Source organism: Triturus cristatus, chromosome 3_1, assembly GCF_964204655.1.
Source record: "Triturus cristatus chromosome 3_1, aTriCri1.1, whole genome shotgun sequence".
NCBI classification, from domain to species: Eukaryota; Metazoa; Chordata; class Amphibia; order Caudata; family Salamandridae; genus Triturus; species Triturus cristatus.
This window is the reverse complement of record NC_140583.1, coordinates 949,285,166-949,305,699: the sequence shown is the minus strand read 5'-3', so window position 1 is coordinate 949,305,699 and position 20,534 is coordinate 949,285,166. Positions and strand designations below refer to the sequence as shown.

The following is a 20,534-nucleotide window of genomic DNA, read 5'->3' as shown; positions in this document are numbered from 1 at the left end:
CTGAAAAGAGGAAGACACCAACTGCTTTGGCCCCAGCCCTACCGGCCTGTCGACCCTCGAACCTGCTCCTGCTCCAGCCCGGCATCTCTTGTGGCCAGCAAACTCACCAACCCCGGAGGACCTGGCTACCTTTTGGCTCTAAGCCCCTGGGACTCCCATGAGTAGAGGCTCTACTCAAAACCTATCTCTAATTACTGGCAGCAGCCCGGAACCGCGAACCCAGCACCAGCTAAGCCTAGCCAGTGCCGGAGTTAACAAAGACCCTGAGGACGACCCCACGGCGACTGTGACCCCGAGTCCCGCACCCAAGGACCTCCCTCGACACTCCTGAAGAAGCCTGCAGCCTCAGAACAAGGTGCCCCCCCAACCGCGATCAACAGAGGGTAAGATTTCCCAACACCAAAAGGCACCCCTGCACGCGGCGCCCCACAGCCCCCTGTGCCCAATCCCAGGGTACCTACCTATCCTCCAACTACCCAACTTACCTCTCAAAGTGGTGGTGGCACCTGAAGAGTCCTCGTCCCCGAGCTTGCAGTCTTTTTCTAAACCGGAGATTTCCTATTGAGATCAATTGAGCGCCCGAAGGCTCAAAAGCACTCTGCACCCAGCCGCCCGAGTGGCCCTGGCAGTGAAAACTCTACACCTACCTACTTCCCCACTTGCCCTGAGTAAGTGACCAGGAGACCAGCTCCCACAGCCGCGTGGCTTGCCAGTCAGCAGCCACCAACCAAGGCCCCCCCCTATCCCTCATAGGATAACATTGGGCCTAACTCTCTCTGCACCCGGCCACCCTAGAGCCGCTGAGGGTGAACCAACTGTACCTACCTGACCCTGGGGGACCCCTGAGTCTATGCCCAGAACCTCAACTCTGCCAGTCGAGTACTTACCCTTAAAACCGCAAACTATTTTCCTCATAGGGTAACATTGACTGGCTTTTTCTAAGTGTGGACTTTTCAAATCTTAAAATATTCACCAAAAATCAGCCGAGTAACGAAAACACTCACCTGCTCTTAGGTGAGCTCCCAGTGCTGGATCTTGGCGCCCAGCACTGACTCTGAAAAATACTTACAAATGTACTTACCCTTAACTCAATTTTCTTCCATGGGAAACCATTGACTGTTTTTCCGTGAAATTTCTTCTAAGTGTCAATTTCTGCAATCTTTAAATATTCTTCAAAAATCGTATAATTTCTGAAAACGTAATTACTTACCTGTTTTGGATAAGGGTCCCAGTACTGAGTCTAGGCACCCAGTACTGGATTACAAAAGTAACGAGAACATACTGTACCTGTAACCTGAATTTTCTTCCATAGGGAATCATTCACTGTTTTCTTTGAAATATTTTCTAAGCGTCAACTTTTAAAATAGCTAAATATTGGTTAAAAATCATTACAGTAATTAAGTCTACTTTCATCCCTTGATTCTGAGAACTGACCCAGGACTGAATCTAGGATCCAGTCCTGGAATTCCAAAAGTAATCTAAAAAGTAATCTGTTGCAAATAACTTGAATTTACCATTGAGCTCAATGCATTGTGTTTAAAAATAGAGTTGCCTACTGCAACCACTTGTAACGGTTTACAAAAGTCTTTTGCATATTGCAAAAGTATTTATATGAAACATCTCCTGCTGAGAAGGAATATGCTACTTACCAGTATGCATCTGTTCTTGGCATGTAGAGCTGCAGAGTTGTACACTTAGCATAGATCGCCATCTGGTGTTGGGCCCGGATGTTTGCAGTTTGTTTTTCTTCTTGGACAGTCTTTGGAAGTCACGAGTTTGGTGACTCCTCCTTCGGTCCGTACTGCGCATGGGCTTCGGCTCCATCCTCAGATTGTTTTTCGCCAACAGGGAAATGATGGAGCGTAGTAATAACAGTGAGAAACCCATGTGTTGTATCTAAATAAGATGTACTGGAACGGATACAGGTAGCCGGGGAGGCAGGTGGGCGTGTACAACTCTGCAGCTCTACATGCCAAGAACAGATGCATACTGGTAAGTAGCATATTCCGTTCGAGGCATATGAGCTGCAGATTGTACACTTAGCATAGATTATATAGCAGTACCCAACCTTAGCGGCGACCACCGGTATCCGTTGCAGCTGTTTGAAAAAGTGTCTTTAGTACAGCCTGGCCCACCCTAGCTTGCTGCTTGGAATGCACATCTACACAATAGTGTTTTGTGAAGGTGTGCGGTGTAGACCATGTGGCTGCTTTGCAGATGTCATCTAAGGGTATATTCCCTAGAAAAGCCATAGAAGCCCCTAACTTTCTTGTAGAGTGGGCTTTCGGAGGAACAGATAATGTTCTCTTTGCCTTTTGATAGCAAATTTGTATGCATTTTACAATCCACCTAGCTATCCCTGATTTAGAAATGGGGTTGCCTTTATGTGGTGGAGAGAAGGAAACGAACAATTGTTTAGTCTTCCTGAAGGGTTGCGTTCTTTGTATGTAGTATAGCAACGCCCTTTTCACATCAAGTGTGTGTAAGGCCCTTTCTGCAACAGATTGGGGTTGCGAAAAGAAGACAGGTAATTCCACTGATTGATTGAGGTGGAAGGGGGAAATGACTTTGGGCAGAAACTTCGGATTTGTGCGAAGTATGACCTTGCTGTGATGCATTTGTATGTAGGGTTCCTGTATGGTGAACGCTTGTATTTCACCAACCCTTCTAAGGGAAGTGATAGCTACAAGGAAAGCTGTTTTCCAGGTGAGAAACTGTAGCTCGCATTTATGCATTGGTTCGAAGGGCGGACCCATTAGTCGTGTAAGAACTAAATTTAGATTCCATACAGGGGAAGGTGGTGCCCTGGGAGGAATTACTCGTTTAAGGCCTTCCATGAAGGCTTTAATAGCGGGCACTCTGAAGAGTGATAAATGCTGTCTGTTTTGTAGATAAGCAGCGATCGCTGCTAGGTGTAGGCGTATGGATGAATATGCCAGGTTACACCTGTGAAGATGGAGCAGATAGCATATGATGTGCTGTATGGATGCATCTAGAGGGTTGATTGTATTGTTACGGGAGTAAATTACAAATCTTTTCCACTTTGCGGCATAGCATGCTCTAGTGGTAGGACGTCTGGCTTCCATGATGATGTTCATGCAATCAGGGGGAAGGTTAAGGTATCCGAATTCTAGGATTTCAGGAGCCAGATCGCCAGGTTGAGCTGAGCTGGGTCCGGGTGCCTGATTTCTCCATGGTTCTGAGTTAGGAGGCATGGGGATAGATGCAGTTTTTGATGTGGTACCACTGACAGTTGTAGTAGCGTGGTGTACCACGGCTGCCTGGCCCACGTCGGAGCTACCAGAATGAGTGTGAGGGAGTGCTGTTGTAGCTTCCTGACCACTAATGGAATTAGTGGGAGAGGTGGAAAGGCGTATGCAAATCTGCCTGACCAGTTCATCCATATCGCATTGCCCTTGGACAATGGGTGTGGGTATCTGGCGGCGAAGCTTGGGCATTTTTTGTTTTCGTGGGTGGCGAAGAGGTCTATCTGAGGATGCCCCCACTGTTGGAAGAATGGGTGAAGAACTTGTGGATGCAGTTCCCATTCGTGTAGTTGAGTTTGTCTGCTGAGCAGATCTGCCATGGTGTTTTGTACGCCTGGAACGTGCTGTGCCAGGAGGAAGATGTTTTGAGGAATTGCCCATCTCCAAATGCTCTGGGCTAAGCGGGAGAGCTGGGGAGAGTGTGTCCCCCCCCTGTTTTTGGATATAATACATTGCAGTCATATTGTCTGTGCGAATGAGGACTGCTTTGCCCGAAATCTGTTTTTGGAAAGATTTTAGGGCTAGAAAGATCGCCAAGAGCTCCAGATGGTTGATGTGGAGCGATTTTTGCTGTGGCGTCCATAGACCTTGCATGGTGAGGTGTAGAAGGTGCGCTCCCCAGCCGGAGAGCGATGCGTCCGCTGTTAGAGTCACCTGAGGAACCGGGTCCAGGAACGGCCGCCCTTTGGAAAGGTTTGTGGTGTTCCACCACTGCAGAGAGTGATGTGTGCGGCCGTCCACCAACACCAGATCCGTCAGCTGCCCCTGGGCCTGGTTCCACTGTTGTGCTAGGCACTCTTGAAGTGGACGCATGTGGAGTCTTGCATGGGGCACTATGAAGATGCAAGACGCCATCATTCCTATGAGCTTCATAAACACTCTTGCTGGAAGAGAGTGTTGAGGAAGGAATGTTTTGCGTAAGGCTTGAATGCTTGTGATTCTGGCTGAGTTTGGATAGGCAATACCCTTGGAGGTGTCTATAGTGGCCCCGAGATATTGCTTTGTGTGAGATGGTATGAGGTGGGACTTTTGGTAGTTCACCGTGAAGCCTAGTTGGTGGAGCAGTTGGATGGTGCTGTTTGTATGTTGCACACATTGGTCGTAGGACGCGGCTTTTATCAGCCAGTCGTCTAGGTAAGGGAAGACGTGAATATGTTGACGTCTGAGGTGTGCTGCTACTACTGCTAGGCATTTGGTAAACACCCGTGGTGCGGTGGTGACCCCGAAGGGGAGAACCGTGAATTGGTAATGTTGCCCGTCCACCACGAACCTGAGGTATTTCCTGTGAGAGGGGTGTATTGGAATGTGAAAGTATGCGTCTTTCAGATCCAAGGTTGTGAGAAAGTCTCCCTGGCAGAGGAGTGGGAGGACTTGCTGTAGGGTGACCATGTGAAAATGGTCTGAATGTATGTAGGCATTTAGAGGCCGGAGGTCGAGAATGGGTCTGAGGGTCCCGTCTTTCTTTGGTATTAAGAAATATAGGGAGTAGACCCCTAGATTTTGTTGATTGACGGGGACCTGCTCTATAGCGTGTTTTTGGAGGAGTGAGAGTACCTCTTGTTTGAGCAGTGTGGAATGTTCTTGAGACATTGGACGGTGCCTTGGTGGGATATTGGGTGGGGTAGATGTTAGTTCGAGACAGTACCCTGACCGAATGATTTGGGTCACCCATTTGTCCGATGTTATGGACTCCCATGTGTGGATAAAGTCTTGTAGTCTGCCCCCGACCGGAGTGGGATGGTCTGGGGGGAGCGGAGGGGAGTCATTGTGTGGGTGGGGTGGCAGAACGGGTGTTGTTGGTTTTGCCCCTGCCCTTATTGTTGTTGCCTCTGTAACCGCCCCTTTGATTGCCCTTTGAAAAGGTATTTTGAGGAGGGGACTTGTAGGAGGTAGAGGCGTTATCGGTGGAGGAGCCTCTGCCTGTGCCACGAAAGGACGAGCGTCGAAAGGAACGTTTAGAGGCTTGTGTTTGGAGTGCCCCCATAGACTTTGCTGTGTCTGTGTCCTTTTTCATCTTTTCCAACGCTTCGTCTACCTTTGGCCCAAAGAGAGTTTGCTGGTCAAAGGGGTGATTGAGTATGGACGCCTGGACTTCAGGCTTGAACCCTGAGATCCTGAGCCAGGCATGGCGACGAAGCAGGACACTTGTATTTATGGCTCTAGAAGCAGTGTCGGCTGCATCGAGGGCACACTTAATGGAGGTGTTTGTAATTAGTTTACCCTCCTGTATCAGGTCATGAGCCTTGCGCTTGTGTTTTTCTGGAAGGTGCTGCATAAGAGCCTCTAGTTCGTCATAGTGTGCTCTGTCATATCGCGCAAGCAGTGCTTGTGTGTTTGCAATGCGCCACATGTTTGCAGCTTGGGAGGCGGTGCGTTTACCAGACGCGTCCAGAAGTTTAGATTCCTTGTCTGGCGGTGGGGCTTCTCCTGAGGATTGGGAGTTAGCCCGCTTTCTAGCTGTGGAGACAACTAGGGAATCTAGGGGAGCAGGGCCCTTAATGTATGCAGGGTCTGTGGGTGCCGCTTTGTACTTCTTCTCTATTCTAGGGTTCAGTACTCTGGCCCTGACAGGGTCTTTGAACACCTCTGTAGCGTGCTTGGTGACGCCCTTAAGCATGGGTAAGATAGAAGTAGATTTGTCTTGTATGTCAAATGTATCCAGTAGGAAGTCTTCTTCCACTGGTTCACTGTGCATGTCCACCCCATGATAGTGTGCTGCTCTCTGCACTAAATGATGAATCCCTAAGGAGTCCTCTGGAGGAGACGGCCTGGATGGGTATAGGTCGTCCTGAGGTATATCTGGTATATCAGGGTTATTGTAATCCTCCCATGGGTCTGGGGTCCCTGGTGGAGTGGGATCCACTGGGGCGTCCGCCGGGTAATTGTCCGGGTCCCCGTCATCCGGATCTGGGGATGGGGCCGGATCGTAGTGAGGTGGAGGTGGCGGAGACCTGGGAGGGGGAGGGGGTGGAGGTGGTGGAGGAGGTAGGGGAGGCGGTAGTGGGAAGGGCACTCTGAGGGGTGAAGTAGCAGAGTCCTTCCTTTTGGGTGGTGGAGGAGGAGCCGGAGTATCAAGGCGTCTTTTCTTGATAATTAAAGTCAATAGTCCAGTCTTTGGATCTTTGGACAGAGTCTTTTGTAGAGGGTCTGGTGTAAACAGAGCCAGTGGCGTCGAATCGTCAGTCGGCACCGGTGATTTCGGAGCCGAGGGCTTCGATGGTTTGTGTGCGCCATGCTTTTTTGGGGCCTCCTGTTTTTTCGGCGTCGAAGGAGTTTTCGGCGTCGGAGCCGACAGATTTATGTTTGTGTTTGGTCGGCACCGAGAGTCCAGGCTTCGGCACCGGTGGCTTCGGAGTCGAGCTGGATATTGCTTTCTTCGGTGCCGGATGCTGTTTTTCGGCACCGGGCGTCGGCTGGCTCGATCCCGAGCTGCCGTGAGACTTTGGATGCTTCGACACCGAGCCCGAAGGTGGGGTGATCGAAGCTTTGGTCTTGGTTTTGCCCAGGCCGGCAGGCGAGGGAGTAACCTGAGTCTCTTTGGTTTTGGGCGCGGGGGTGGGAGGGGGCACAGTACTCACGGCCCGCTGCGCCGGTGTGATGTCCTCCACGTCGGAGTCGTCGGCTTCGGAAGCGCTGACGACGTCTTCTTCCTGCTCGGTGTGTGTTTGCCCCGAAGCTTCGGCGCCGTCTCCGAAGATGTCCGGTGGAGCTGCAGACGATGAGTGCGCCATGGTGCGTCGAGCTTTTCGATCCCGGATGGTTTTCTTCGATCGAAAAGACTTACAGGCGGGGCAGTCTCTGGCCTCGTGTTCTGGAGAGAGGCAAAGATTACACACCTGATGGAGGTCGGTGTGGGGAAATTTAGACCCACATTTTGGGCACTTTTTGAACGGAGTCCTTTCCATCGGCCGGGACCGGAGTCGAGGAGGGCCCGAAGGCCGGTGCCGATGTACGGGATGGAGAAAAGTGCCGCTTCGAGAGATGAAGATGATGATGAAGAAACTCGAAGATACGAGGATTTTCCGTCGAGGCTGGAACCGTAGAAGTTCGAAGCCGGAGCACGAAGTATCACATCCGAGCCCGATGGCGGAAAAAAACAATCTGAGGATGGAGCGGAAGCCCATGCGCAGTACGGACCGAAGGAGGAGTCACCAAACTCGTGACTTCCAAAGACTGTCCAAGAAGAAAAACAAACTGCAAACATCCGGGCCCAACACCAGATGGCGATCTATGCTAAGTGTACAATCTGCAGCTCATATGCCTCGAACAGTATATTTTAAATCCAAGTGTTGGTTCTAAAATAAAACAAACATGTTTTTTATATATAAACCATTGGCCTAGAGTTCAGTTATTGAGTGAGTGAGACCATTTGCTGACTGAGTGTGTACAACAAATGCTTTACACTGTCCTCTGATACTGCCTTACTGCACGACCAAGCTACCACTTTAGAGAGTAAGGTTATATCTAACTTTAACCTCTGTCAAACCCTGGGGGACTGTGGACTCTGTACACCCTGTACCTATTAAGGAACAGTATATACAGAGCCACTTTCTCACACCCAGCTAACCAGAGAGAGAGGTATATGGCCCCCACCCACTGGAGGGTGGCATAAGAGACCATGTATCCACCCCCAAGGAAGGTACCCATTGGTCCCAACCTTTACTTACCTGTAATGCCCTAAATCTAGTAATTAGGGGTAACCCCGAACCTTGCCTCCTCAGACAAGAACCAACCAGAAGAGAAGAAGGACCAAAGAAGCATGCTGAAACTAGGAAGAGGAGGACGCCCACTGACTTGGCCCCAGCCCTACCGGCCTGTCTCAAACCTGCTCCAGCGAAATCCTGATGTGTCCTGCAGCTAGCAGCCTCAAGAACCCGAAGGACCTGCCCTGCCTTCCAAACCAAAGACTGTCTCCTGTGAACACCAGATTTGCTCACCCACAGGCTCTGGCCAAATCTGCGAGTCTGCACCACTCTGCACCTAACGCCCACGGTCCGAGTTCAAGTGGCCCAACACCACGAGGAGGTCTCCCCGGTGATTCTGACCTGAAATCTGGTGATATCCGACCTGCCTCGAATCTCCAAGCGAAGCCTGCAGCCCCTTCTGGAGGATCCTCCTAACACGACGGGAGCTAGTAAAAAAAAAAAAAAAAAAAAACGCCTAAAGACACCACTGCACCAGACGCCCCTTGGGCTTGGGTAGCCCAACCGACAGAATACCAGCATCCCCGGGCATCTCAACTTACCTTTCCAACGATCTTCATCCTCGAGCCTGCAGTCTTTGTTGCAACCATAAAATCCCCATTGAATCTAACAGGCCACCAGACGCCAAAACAGCACCCTGCACCAAGCCGCCTCTGCGCCGCTGCGGGTGTACTTTGCGTGTCAACTCGGATCCCCCTTTGACCCGAGCCCAAAACCAGGAGTTTTGCTCCCAGAATCTTGTGGCCTGCTCTTAAGCAGTTACCAACCGGAGGTCCCCTAGTCCCCATTGGATAACATTGGGCTTCAGCACTCAGCCGCCCTAGTGTAGCTGAGGGTGCTTTGGGGGTGCATCCTTGACCTGGGGGGAGCCCTGGTTCTAACCTCAGAACACCAACTCCCAAACCCAAGTACTTACCTTGAAACAGATAACCACATTTCTTCCTATAGGACTGCATTGACTGTTTTCTTGTACAAATTGTGTGGAGTTGGTTTGGTATGAGAACTAACTGCAAATATCTAAAAACTGCTTTACTTACCTTTTCTATATGAAATGTCCCAGTGTGATATCTAGGCATATCACATTGAGTAGAAAAAGTAATCCATGAAGTAATCTGAAAAGTAATCAAAAGTAATCTAACATTAATTTACACTGTATTGAAAGTATTTACAAACCTGAAAAAGTAATTTTCATTCAGCTTGCTTGTATTGTTCAACCTGCCTTGAAAAAGTACCTTTGACAATTACCTGTACCAGGCTTGCTTAATTCTATAAAATAAATATAACTAAATAATATTTTTATACAAACAAATTGGTCTGAGTTCAGTCGAGTGTGTGACATTTTCTGCCCGAGGGAGTACAACAAATGCTTAACACTACCCTCTGATAAAGCTTTACTGCTCGCCCACACTACCACAAATGGAGAGTAAGGTGCTATATACTTTTGCCTCTGCCTACCTTTGGGGTTCCACTGGACTCTGTGCACACTATACCTAATTTTGGTATAGTACATACAGAGTCGGCTTCCTACTTACTATGAAAGGCATGTAATGACACTGTAGGAAGTTGGCTCTGTATATACTATAACAAGGTGAGGTATAATGTGCAGAGTCCACGGAGTCTCCCAGAGGAATAGCAGAGGCTAAATTAGGCAAGTAGTAACAGCTCTCTCTGTGGTAGTGTGGGCTCACAGTTAGGCTTATCCAGAAGGTGTTTTGAGCATTTATTGTATTCACTCTATCAAGACTGATGGCACACACTAAGAATCCAGACCAATTGGGTAAATATAAAAAAGGTATACTTATATTTTATTTCTAGAACCAAGCAGGACTTGGTACAGGTAGGTAAAATATACTTTCAATTGTAAGCCTTAACGCAGCAATGCAATTGAAGATGGGATTTGCAATTGTTACAGGTTGATATAATGTAAAAAAAGCATCTTAAATTACACAGTAATTACCTTTTAGATTACTTTGACTTACAGGCCTCACAGCTTTTCTCTCTATGATCGGGTGAGAGGCATAGGTTGCAAACGGAGTGTTGGTTAGTATGGGGATGAAAGAAAGTGGGTTTCTGTTGCAGTAACCCCCCCCCTTTTTTGCCTGATAACTGATGCACTTTTCCTTGTTGTGCCCTGGGCTCCTGCCAATCAGGTGCCCCGGGCCTGTTTTCCTTCCCTAAAAACTGCCTAACAGCCAAAACCCAATTGGCATCAACAGCCCCTGGTAAATGGTACCAAAGGAACCCAGGGCACTGTGACCAGAGAAGGCCCCTAAGGGCTACAGCACTTATTGTGCCACCCTTAGAGGCCCTGAACCCTGACACACACTGCCTTTGCAAGCTGAGTGTCTGGTTGAAGAACAAAACAAAGAGTCGACATGGCACACATCCCTGTGTGCCATGCCCACAACACACTGCCCTGGCATACCTCAGTCACCCCTCTAGCTGGGTGCCCTATCCCAGAGGTGTGGGCACAGGTGCATGAGCCCTGTGCCCTTACAGTACCCAGGTCCATTCCTGGGAACTGTAAGTGCAGTGCTGCCATTAAGAGTATATGGTGCTGGGAGGTCGTCATCACAAACTCCACAGCACCATGATGGCTACACTGAAGACTGGGAAGTTTGGTATCAAACTTCTCAGCACAGTAAACCCACACTGATGCCAGTGTGCGATTTACTGTAAGATGCACGACAGAGGGCATCTTAGAGATGCCCCCTGAACCTAACCTACAATCCACGTCTTGTCTGAGGGGCTGCCTAGGCTGCCACACAGCAGACAGGTTGCTGGACCCCTGGGTAGAGAGCCATCTGCTCTCCTGGGCCTGCAACAATGCACATCCTGGGTGAGGTGCGAAGTCTCCTCCCCCGGGATGGGCAGTGGAAGCTTCAAAGGCATTCCGCCTTTGTGAGCTTCTCCAGGCCACTTTCTGTACCCAGCAACTGGCCCTCTATCGGTTCTCAACCCCCTCTCTGGCGGGAAGAGTAGCCGGAAACCCCAAGGAAGGACAGGGGGTGTGCCAGCCTCTGCCAACCCCACCCGTCAGGTGGGGGAGGCGAGGTGAAGCATGTCCCCGGGCTCTCGCCATCTTGAACATGGGGAGCCCTGCCCAATCAGGACTAGTCCACTGCCCCCCTCCCACAGGAGAGTGGCAGGATAGGGGGTGTACCCACCCCAGGGCAGGGACCCAGTGGCCCCTGCCCTTTACCTACCTGTAACGCCCCTAAAGAACAAGTTACTTACCTTCGGTAACGCTTTTTCTGGTGGATACAGTATCTGCCTGTGGATTCCTCACCTTGTGAATATCCCCTGCGCCAGCATTCCACGGAACTTTTCTTCCCCAGCATTCCACGTCGACGTGGGCGACGTCACAATACATCGGCTCCGCACGCGACTCCATACGACGTCATCGGAGCCATAAGAAGCCCACGTCGGCGTGATGACGTCAGTTCCACCCATTTTTTCCGTGCCTTCGAGGCGAACAGGTGAACCAACGACAATTCCAAGTATACACAGTATATAGAAAAACCAATACATATACATAGCATACAAAACAAAGGAATGCTAATCGAACAAGCATTACCTACAAATGTACAAGAGAAAATATAAGCATTTCAAACAAGACCTATTTCATGGTATACAAAAGGTGGACAACGGGGAGGCGGGTGGGTTGGTGAGGAATCCACAGGCAGATACTGTATCCACCAGAAAAAGCGTTACCGAAGGTAAGTAACTTGTTCTTCTGATGGATACATCTGCCAGTGGATTCCTCACCTTGTGAATAGATTCCCACAGCAGTCCCCACTCCCGGAGGAGGGTGTCCACCTTTCTATACCAGAAAGTCTTGCAAGACAGAGCGCGCGAAGTGGCCCTCCCTCCTCATCTCAGAGTCCAAGCAATAATGCTTTGCGAAAGTATGGAGGGAGGCCCAAGTCGCGGCCTTACAAATATCTGCCACAGGAACACCCCGGGCCAGAGCAGATGATGAAGACTTAGCTCTAGTAGAGTGAGCACGAATACCCTCAGGAGGAGTCTTACCAGCCAGGGCGTAACAGATCTTGATGGTCAGTATTATCCATCTTGACAGCGTGCGCTTGTGCACCGCTTTACCTTTAGAACGACCAACGTAGCCAATAAAAAGCTGGTCATCAACACGAAAGTCCTTGGTCCTGTCCAAATAAAAACTCATAGCCCTCTTCGGGTCAAGGCGATGGAGTCTTTCTTCTTCTTTGGAAGGATGAGGGGGTGGATAAAAAACAGGGAGGGTAATAGACTGCCCCAAATGGAAAGGAGTAACAACTTTTGGCAGGAAAGCAGCCCTGGTCCTGAGAACCATCCTTTCAGCATGTAAGGTAAGAAAAGGAGGTTTGGAACTAAGAGCTTGAAGCTCACTTACCCTCCTTGCCGAGGTTATGGCGACAAGAAAAACCACCTTAAAGGACAACAGCCTCAAAGGACAATTATGAAGAGGCTCAAATGGGGACCCCATTAAAAAGGTTAAGACAAGATTAAGGTCCCACTGAGGCATTACAAATGGAGTAGGAGGAAACATGTTTGTAAGGCCCTTGATGAACCTCAGAACAACCGGAGATTTAAATAACGAAGGCTGATCTGGAAGGCACAGAAATGCCGATAAGGCCGAAAGGTAGCCCTTGACCGTGGCCACAGCACAGCCCTGCTGAGCCAAGGAAAGAGCAAACTGAAGCACATCAGAAAGATGAGCCTTTAAAGGGTCAATGGACCTCTCCCCACACCACTTTACAAACTTAGACCACCTGTAGGAGTATATGGACTTGGTGGAGTGTCGCCTGGCCGATAAAATAACGTCCACCACATCAGGTGGGAGAGAGAAGGAACTCAGGTTGCCCCGTTCAATCTCCAGGCATGAAGGTGTAAGCTCTGGAGGTGGGGGTGTAGAACCTGCCCCTCCGACTGCGAGAGGAGGTCTGCCCTCAGAGGGAGACGGAGCGGAGGGCACGAGGAGAGGTGGAGAAGATCTGTGTACCACACCCTTCTTGGCCAGTCCGGGGCGACCAAAATGACTTGGGCCCGGTCTTGGCGAATTTTCCTCAGAACCCGAGGAATCAAGGGTATGGGAGGAAACGCGTAAAGGAGTCGTGAACCCCAACTCAACTGAAACGCGTCCCCCAACGCCCCCTGCATCGGAAACTGGAGACTGCATAATGACGGGCAGTGCGCGTTCTCTCGGGTGGCAAACAGGTCCACCCGAGGAGTCCCCCACGTCCGAAAGACGTGACGAACCACCTCCGGATGGAGCCTCCACTCGTGGTCGGCGGAGAACTGCCGACTGAGACTGTCCGCACGCACGTTCAGCACCCCGGCCAGATGATTTGCCATCAGACAAATCTGATGGTCCTGAGCCCAGGACCACAGACGCAGGGCCTCTCTGCAGAGACAAAGAGACCCTACTCCTCCCTGTTTGTTTATATACCACATCGCGGTCGTGTTGTCCGTCAGGACTTGAACTGACTGACCGCGAAGGGAAGGGAGAAAGGCCTTGAGTGCCAAACGAATCGCCCGCAACTCCAGAAGGTTGATATGAAACAACCTCTCCTCTGGAGACCAAAGACCCTTGATCTCCAGATCCCCCAGATGAGCACCCCACCCTAGGGTGGAGGCATCCGTTATCACTGTGGCCACCGATGGAGGTAGATGGAAAGGCTTTCCTTGGGACAGATTGCCCTCCACGCTCCACCAAGACAGATCCGCTGCAGCTTCTCCGGAGATCTTGATCGACTCCCCGAGATCCCCGTTGTGCTGATACCACTGCTTGCGGAGGCACCACTGGAGCGCCCTCATGTGCCAGCGTGCATGGTTGACCAACAGAATGCAGGAAGCGAACAGACCGAGCAGGCGAAGGACCTTCAGAACTGGAACAACCGCTCCACTGTGGAATAAAGGGACCATCTCCTGAATGTCGAGAATCCTTTGAGGAGGAGGGAATGCTCGACACACAGTAGTGTCCAGTACTGCCCCTATAAACAGGTTGCGTTGAGAGGGCACCAGGTGAGACTTGGGCACATTGATCGAAAAACCCAAGTCGAATAACAGCTGAGTTGTCACCTGCAGATGACGCTGCACCATCCCTGGGGACTCTGCCTTCAGAAGCCAGTCGTCCAGGTAGGGGAAAACCGGAATCCCCGACCTCCTGAGATGAGCAGCCACCACTGCCATCACCTTTGTGAAGACTCGAGGTGCAGTAGTAAGACCAAACGGGAGGACCGCAAACTGATAATGTTGCGACCCAACCGTAAAACGGAGATACTTCCTGTGCGACTTCAGGATTGGGACATGGAAGTACGCGTCCTGCAAGTCGAGCGACACCATCCAGTCTCCTTGCTGCAACGCTTGAAGAACCTGCGCAAGGGTCAGCATCTTGAACTTCTCCTGTTTCAGGTAAAAATTCAAGATTCTGAGGTCCAGAATCGGACGCAATCTGCCGTCCTTCTTGGGGATCAGGAAATACCGGGAGTAGCATCCCTGACCCCTTTCCTGCTCCGGAACCACCTCTATTGCGCCCTTCTGAAACAAAGCTTGAACTTCTTTCTGCAGGAGAAGCAGGTGGTCCTCCGAGCAATAACCTTGGCAAGGAGGGTAAGGGGGAGGAAACTCCCGAAAGAGAAGGGCGTACCCAGTCTCTACGAGGTTCAAAACCCAAAGGTCGGTTGTAACAGATTACCAACCCCGTAGAAAGTAGGACACCCGACCCCCCACAGGTCTTACATGATCCGGGATGGGGGATCTAGGGCTGCTTCCCTGAAGCCTCATTTGGAGCAGAGGAGGAGGAGGAAGAAGAGGGGTTACGACCAGAACCTCTCCGACCCCTTTGCTTCCCTCTATAGGAGCGATAGAGGGGATTCTGCTGCTGTTGTTGCTGCTGTTGTTGTGGCTGTCGAAAGGAGCGAAAGGATGACCTTCCGAATCCCCTAGCCTTACGGAAAGTTGAACCTCTCACAGGAACCTGCAGACCCAAGGACTTCGCCGTTAACCTACTGTACTTAAAACGTTGAAGAGCAGAATCTGCCTTCTCCCCAAACAACTTTTGTCCATCAAAGGGCAGATCCACCAGCGTGGCCTGGACATCTGCAGAAAACCCTGAGGAACGGAGCCATGCTTGTCTCCTCGCGGCAATGGACGACCCCATAATTCTCGCCACAGAGTCCGCCGTATCCAGCCCAGACTGGATCACCTGCCTGGCAGCTGCCTGAGTGTCCGCCACAACCTCCATGAAGGACGACTTATCCCCCTCAGGTAACTTAGGGGCCAGAGTTTTTATAGAGTCCATCAGGGCATGAACATAACGCCCCAGCAAGCACGTAGCATTTGATGACTTCAATGCCATACTTCCTGAGGAGAAAGACTTTTTGGCCGCCTGATCAACTTTCTTCGACTCCCTATCAGCAGGAGATTGGGGGAAAGCACCCGAAGCATGTTTAGAACATGAAGCCTGCACCACTAGGCTCTCCGGAGAAGGATGCGTGGATAAAAAATCCGGGTCTCCTGGCGCAACCCTGTATCTCCTTGCCACCTGCCTGCAAACTGCTGGAGCTGACAGAGGCTTCTTCCACACCTCCAATACTGGTTCCAAGAGAGCCTCATTGAAAGGTAGCAAAGGCTCAGAAGCCGACGTCGGGGAGTGCAACACCTCTGTGAGCAGATTGGACTTGTATTCCACAGAGGGCAGCTGCAGATCTAACAACTCCGCGGCCTTCTTGATCACAACATGGTAGGGCGCCAATTCCTGTGGTGGAGAAGACCTTGCAGAAGCATGCTCCCACTCCGGGGTGGTATCCAAACCACTTGCTACCTCTATACCTCCAAACTCATCCGAAGAAGAGTCCACTTCACCTTCTTCCACCTCAGCCCGAAATCTTTCCTCCTCCAAAACCCTTTGGGCCTCCCGCCTCGATCGATTCCGGGGAGCCGGCGTCGTCGACGTCGTACGCGGCGTCGGTGGAGCCAAAGGCATCGGCGTCGGAGGCGCTACAGGTGGAGTCGGCGGCGCCGGATGCGGCGTCGATGGAGTCGGCCTCGGCGTCAAAGAAGGCTCCGAAGATTGACCATCCATCCGAGGTCGAGCCGGAATCCCAACCGGCGCCGGAAACTGCCAAGAAGGCGCCATCGGCATAAAAGGCAGAAAAGGAGCCTGAGCGTATTGCTGCGGCACTCCTAGAGAAAACGCCATCGGACCCACGGGACCTGCTGGTGCTCCGGATGGGAAGGATGCTCTCTGAAAAATGCCATACATGGCATTCAGAAATCCCGAAGGATCCGTACCTGGAGCCGGGAATTGGGGATAAGGAACTGCCCCTGTATCCTCATGTGGAGCCACCGGCGTCGGCTCCTCCGAATCCTCCACCGGAACCACGGAGTCATCAGGCACCAGGACAGACTCTTCCTGCTCCTGCTCCACATCAGATTCCACCCGACCAGGAGTCGAAGCCTTGGACGGCGCCGGAGACGGCGTCGGGGAACGAGCCGGAGTCCGCTTCGGAGAGGGAGACTTCGAAGACTTATCCGGAGAAGGCGAAGGAGACAAGATCTTGCTCTGACGTCGACGAGGCGAAGCCGACCTCGACCTCTTAGACTTCGAGGACCGACGCCGAGAAGAATGCTTCCTCTTCTTATGGTGCTTCTTCGACTTCGACGACCTCGAAGTCGAAGACTCCCGCCTGGACTTCTCCTTTTTCCTCCCTCTCTTCTCCTCACCGATCTTCTTCATGAAGAGTTTGGTCTTCCTCTCCTTCAGTGCTTTAGGATTCATGCTCCTACAGCACCCGCACTCATCCACATCATGATCAGAAGAGAGACACCATAAACAATTCTGATGCGGATCCGTCATGGACATCAGGCCTCCGCACTCCCTACAGGGCTTAAAGCCCGACTTCCTCGTCGAAGACATTCCGATTTTAACAAGAATACACCACTAGATTACAAAGTATCTAGAGAGCACTGGGAAAAAACCGTTGCGCGTCGACGGCGCGGAAAAAAGGGAACTGACGTCATCACGTCGACGTGGGCTTCTTATGGCTCCGATGACGTCGTATGGAGTCGCGTGCGGAGCCGATGTATTGTGACGTCGCCCACGTCGACGTGGAATGCTGGGGAAGAAAAGTTCCGTGGAATGCTGGCGCAGGGGATATTCACAAGGTGAGGAATCCACTGGCAGATGTATCCATCAGAATTTAGTATTTAGGGGCACCCTGAATCTTCCTTCCTCAGATTCCAGTTTACGAAATACAAAGAAGAGCAAGAAGAAAGAAGACCTGCCCTGCAGCTGCTAAGAAGAAGAAGACACCAACTGCTTCGCCCCAGCCCTACCGGCCTGTCGACTCTCGAACCTGCTCATGCTACAACCCGGCACCTCTTGTGGCCAGCAACCTCATAAACCCCGGAGGACCTGGCTACCTTTTTGGCTCTAAGCACCTGGGACTCCCATGAGTAGAGGCTCTACTCAAAAATAACTTCTAATCCCTGGCATCCGCCCGGAACCGCGAACCCTGCGCACTGAGCACCTGCCAAGCCTGGCCTGTGCCGGAGCGAACAAAGACCACGAGGACGACCCCCCGGCGACTGTGACCCCGAGTCCGGCACCCAAGGACTTCCCTCGACACTCCTGACGACGCCTGCAGCCTCAGAAGCAAGTACCCCCCCAACCGCGATGACCAGAGGTTAAGATTTCCCGACACCAAAAGGCACCTCTGCACCCGGCGGCCCCCTGTGCCTAACTCCTGGGTACCTACCTATCTTCCAACTACCCAACTTACCTCTCGAAGGGTGGTGGCACCTGAAGAATCTTCGTCCCGAGCTTGCAGTCTTTTTCAAAACCGGAGCTTTCCCATTGAAATCAATTGAGCGGCCGACGGCTGTGCACACTGTACCTATTTGGGAACAGTATATACAGAGCCACTTTCTCACAGGGGATACTTAAGAGTGACAATTCGAACAAAAGTGGAACGGAGTTCATTCCAATAGCAGGTCATTCTCCGAAGGACATTGGAAGTGGAGAAAGGAGGCCCAGTCAGGCATGGTCTGTAGGCCGAGGAAGCAAGCTGCGCACAAGGGTGATCGCTTGGACGCAATAAAACTACACAATCAAGACAATACTGCCAAGTAGAGATCTACAAGAGAACCAAAGGGAGCCTGAAGGATTTGCAAACTAAGGAGTAAGAGATTACATCCAAACCAGTCAGCAGAAAAAAATCTGAGGATGGCGTAGATGACCATGTGCAGTATTACCAAGAGTCGCCGCCGCACAGTCTCGTGACTCGAAGAAAGCCTCTTTGAACAAAAACAACTTGCAATCATACAAGCCCAACACTAGATGGCAGACTTATGCAAAGCATGTGTATCTACAACAAAGTGTTTTGAGCATGTTATTACAGATCTTAAATTACTACAATTTGTGGCAGAAATGAAGAACATCAGATAGAGGAAGGCATGAAACACCTTCACGGATGTTTAGGCGACAGTGGAGAATAATGGTGTCCGCTGGCATAGAAAAGCCACAAACACCATCTGTTGGGCAAAAGCTTTATTGGTGGAAGAAATCCATGGGGAAGAAGAAGAATATAAAATAAAATGATCTTAATGAATGCAGAGTAGTGTTCTTATTGTGGCAACCTGACAAACGATGGACTCGGGGGTAATAGAATGCTCAAAAAAGTTTACTGCATTACTCAAGATGGGACCGTTTTTCATCAGATGAATATGCTATTAAAACACTGTTTTGTTCTGAGCATACAAATATTGTTTATTGCCAAGATACAATTCTGGGTATTGCCAGCCTCACCACAGGAAATAATGATATTAAGGATTACAAATCTGATGGGAAATGTATGTGAATCTTCGAAAGATCCAATGCTGGAGAACTGCAGCAATCCAAAGCCCTATCAGAGTGGCAGAGGCAACTCAAAGCAAATCTATCAGGATAACACTGCTTGTAGGGCCAAAGTTATAGAAACGTTAGTATCTAATAAAACATTTGAGGCTCATAAGCAGATCTCTAGAGTAAAGCACGGACTGCACATAGTTACTTTGTGCCTTACAGATTCTGACTGTATAAACTACTCCACCTTCTTGAGTAAGCTTTGATTGCTCCCTGCACTGAGAAAGTAAGGTACCTAAAAGAAGCGTGTTAACTCTCACCTTTTGAGTGCATCAGAATTACGACTCCAGGACACCAGTGATAAATGACATCATCCTGAGTATATAGCCCAGTAACTTTGACTGATCCCAGAACCACAGGAAAAGGCCTGTACGGTAGGGTGGAGTAACTACACCAAACCATGCAGTGGATTTCGGTCACAGCACAATGCAAAAAGATAACACTAACAACCTGGTGAACATCTAAAAAGGATTCATAAAAGCGTGAAGCCATTTTACAACGCTTCATAACATCACAAAATCCATGTTAACAAATCCAGTAATTAACAGATTAAATTACAAATATATATTGGAATACCAGTAAAAGCATTAAGAAATGTATAAAAGAAAAGACACAAGGGCAGTTTTAACAATTGAGGTGGATGCTGGACAGGCATATATCAGAAACACTAATTTAACCTGCACATACATTATTTTAGAATGGAAGATTCACAAAAAGTGCTCCTGTAAAAAAAGTTAAAATAAAACAAAAACAATTAGGAAATCTGGTTGTTAGCTTATGGTTAACATGTTTATCAACCACATTGTAGAGCCTCTGAAATTACATGAACATAACCAATTAGTGGGGGAATACGGTCATAAAATGAAAAAATACCTCAAGTGCATGAATGTAGTCTTTAAATATTCGTTTTCGTTCAGATTCAAGCGTTATGTCCTCAAATGCCGGTTCCTTAATAAATTTGTCCCGAATCTATATGAGGAGAAGAGTATTTTCAGGGTTATAATATTTACAATATATTTTCTTTTTTCAAAGTCTAAAAACACAGCAATATATCAAGATCAACTGAGCAGCAATGTCCAAATTAGGCATACGCATTAATGTTGTATATTTTAAATTCCTATTCAAAGCAAAAGTGAATTACTCAAAACAAAGATGTAAATACTATTGCCCTTGTAGTATCAGCCTCTTCTTAACTCAACCACTTTGCTTAGACTAATTGTTCCGGACCAACATCCGTACTACATGAATGAACATATGTAAGTAACACCGCCACACAAATACTTCCCAAGTGGTGATCTGAACCTACAACAGAACCAGCCAACATCTTTTCTGTTCAATACTTTTATTCCACATGATAGTTACAAAAAGGATTTAAACATACAGACCCACAGAGCACATCTGCTGGTATGGAGATGGGATTTAATGACTCCAAAGGAAGAAAACTATTCAGTTGCAAGATTTAGCATAAGATTCCTCTGACCCCACTCCACTATCACCTGCCAATCTCAGATCGAAAGAGGTGTAACATTACATTTTATTTACACCACAGTTGAGAATTGGTAAATTAAGAGAGCAAGCATGACCGGTGCTAAGATGAGAAGTATCATTGTACAGTTAGCCCTATGGAAAGAAGTAATGGGTACTTTGAATATCACATCCCAT

The 20,534-nt window shown here is 49.6% G+C and overlaps 1 protein-coding gene across 4 annotated transcripts in view; it reads right to left on the bottom strand.

Moving 5' to 3' along the window:
* PRPF40A (pre-mRNA processing factor 40A) overlaps nucleotides 1–20,534 on the bottom strand; it is an 827,412-nt gene that overhangs the window by 290,313 nt on the left and 516,565 nt on the right. For all 4 annotated transcript variants that reach the window (XM_085645530.1, XM_085645532.1, XM_085645531.1 and 1 more), the window contains exon 22: nucleotides 19,746–19,841. In XM_085645530.1, coding sequence (XP_085501656.1) covers nucleotides 19,746–19,841 — 96 coding nt within the window. The remainder of the gene's footprint in view (nucleotides 1–19,745; nucleotides 19,842–20,534) is intronic.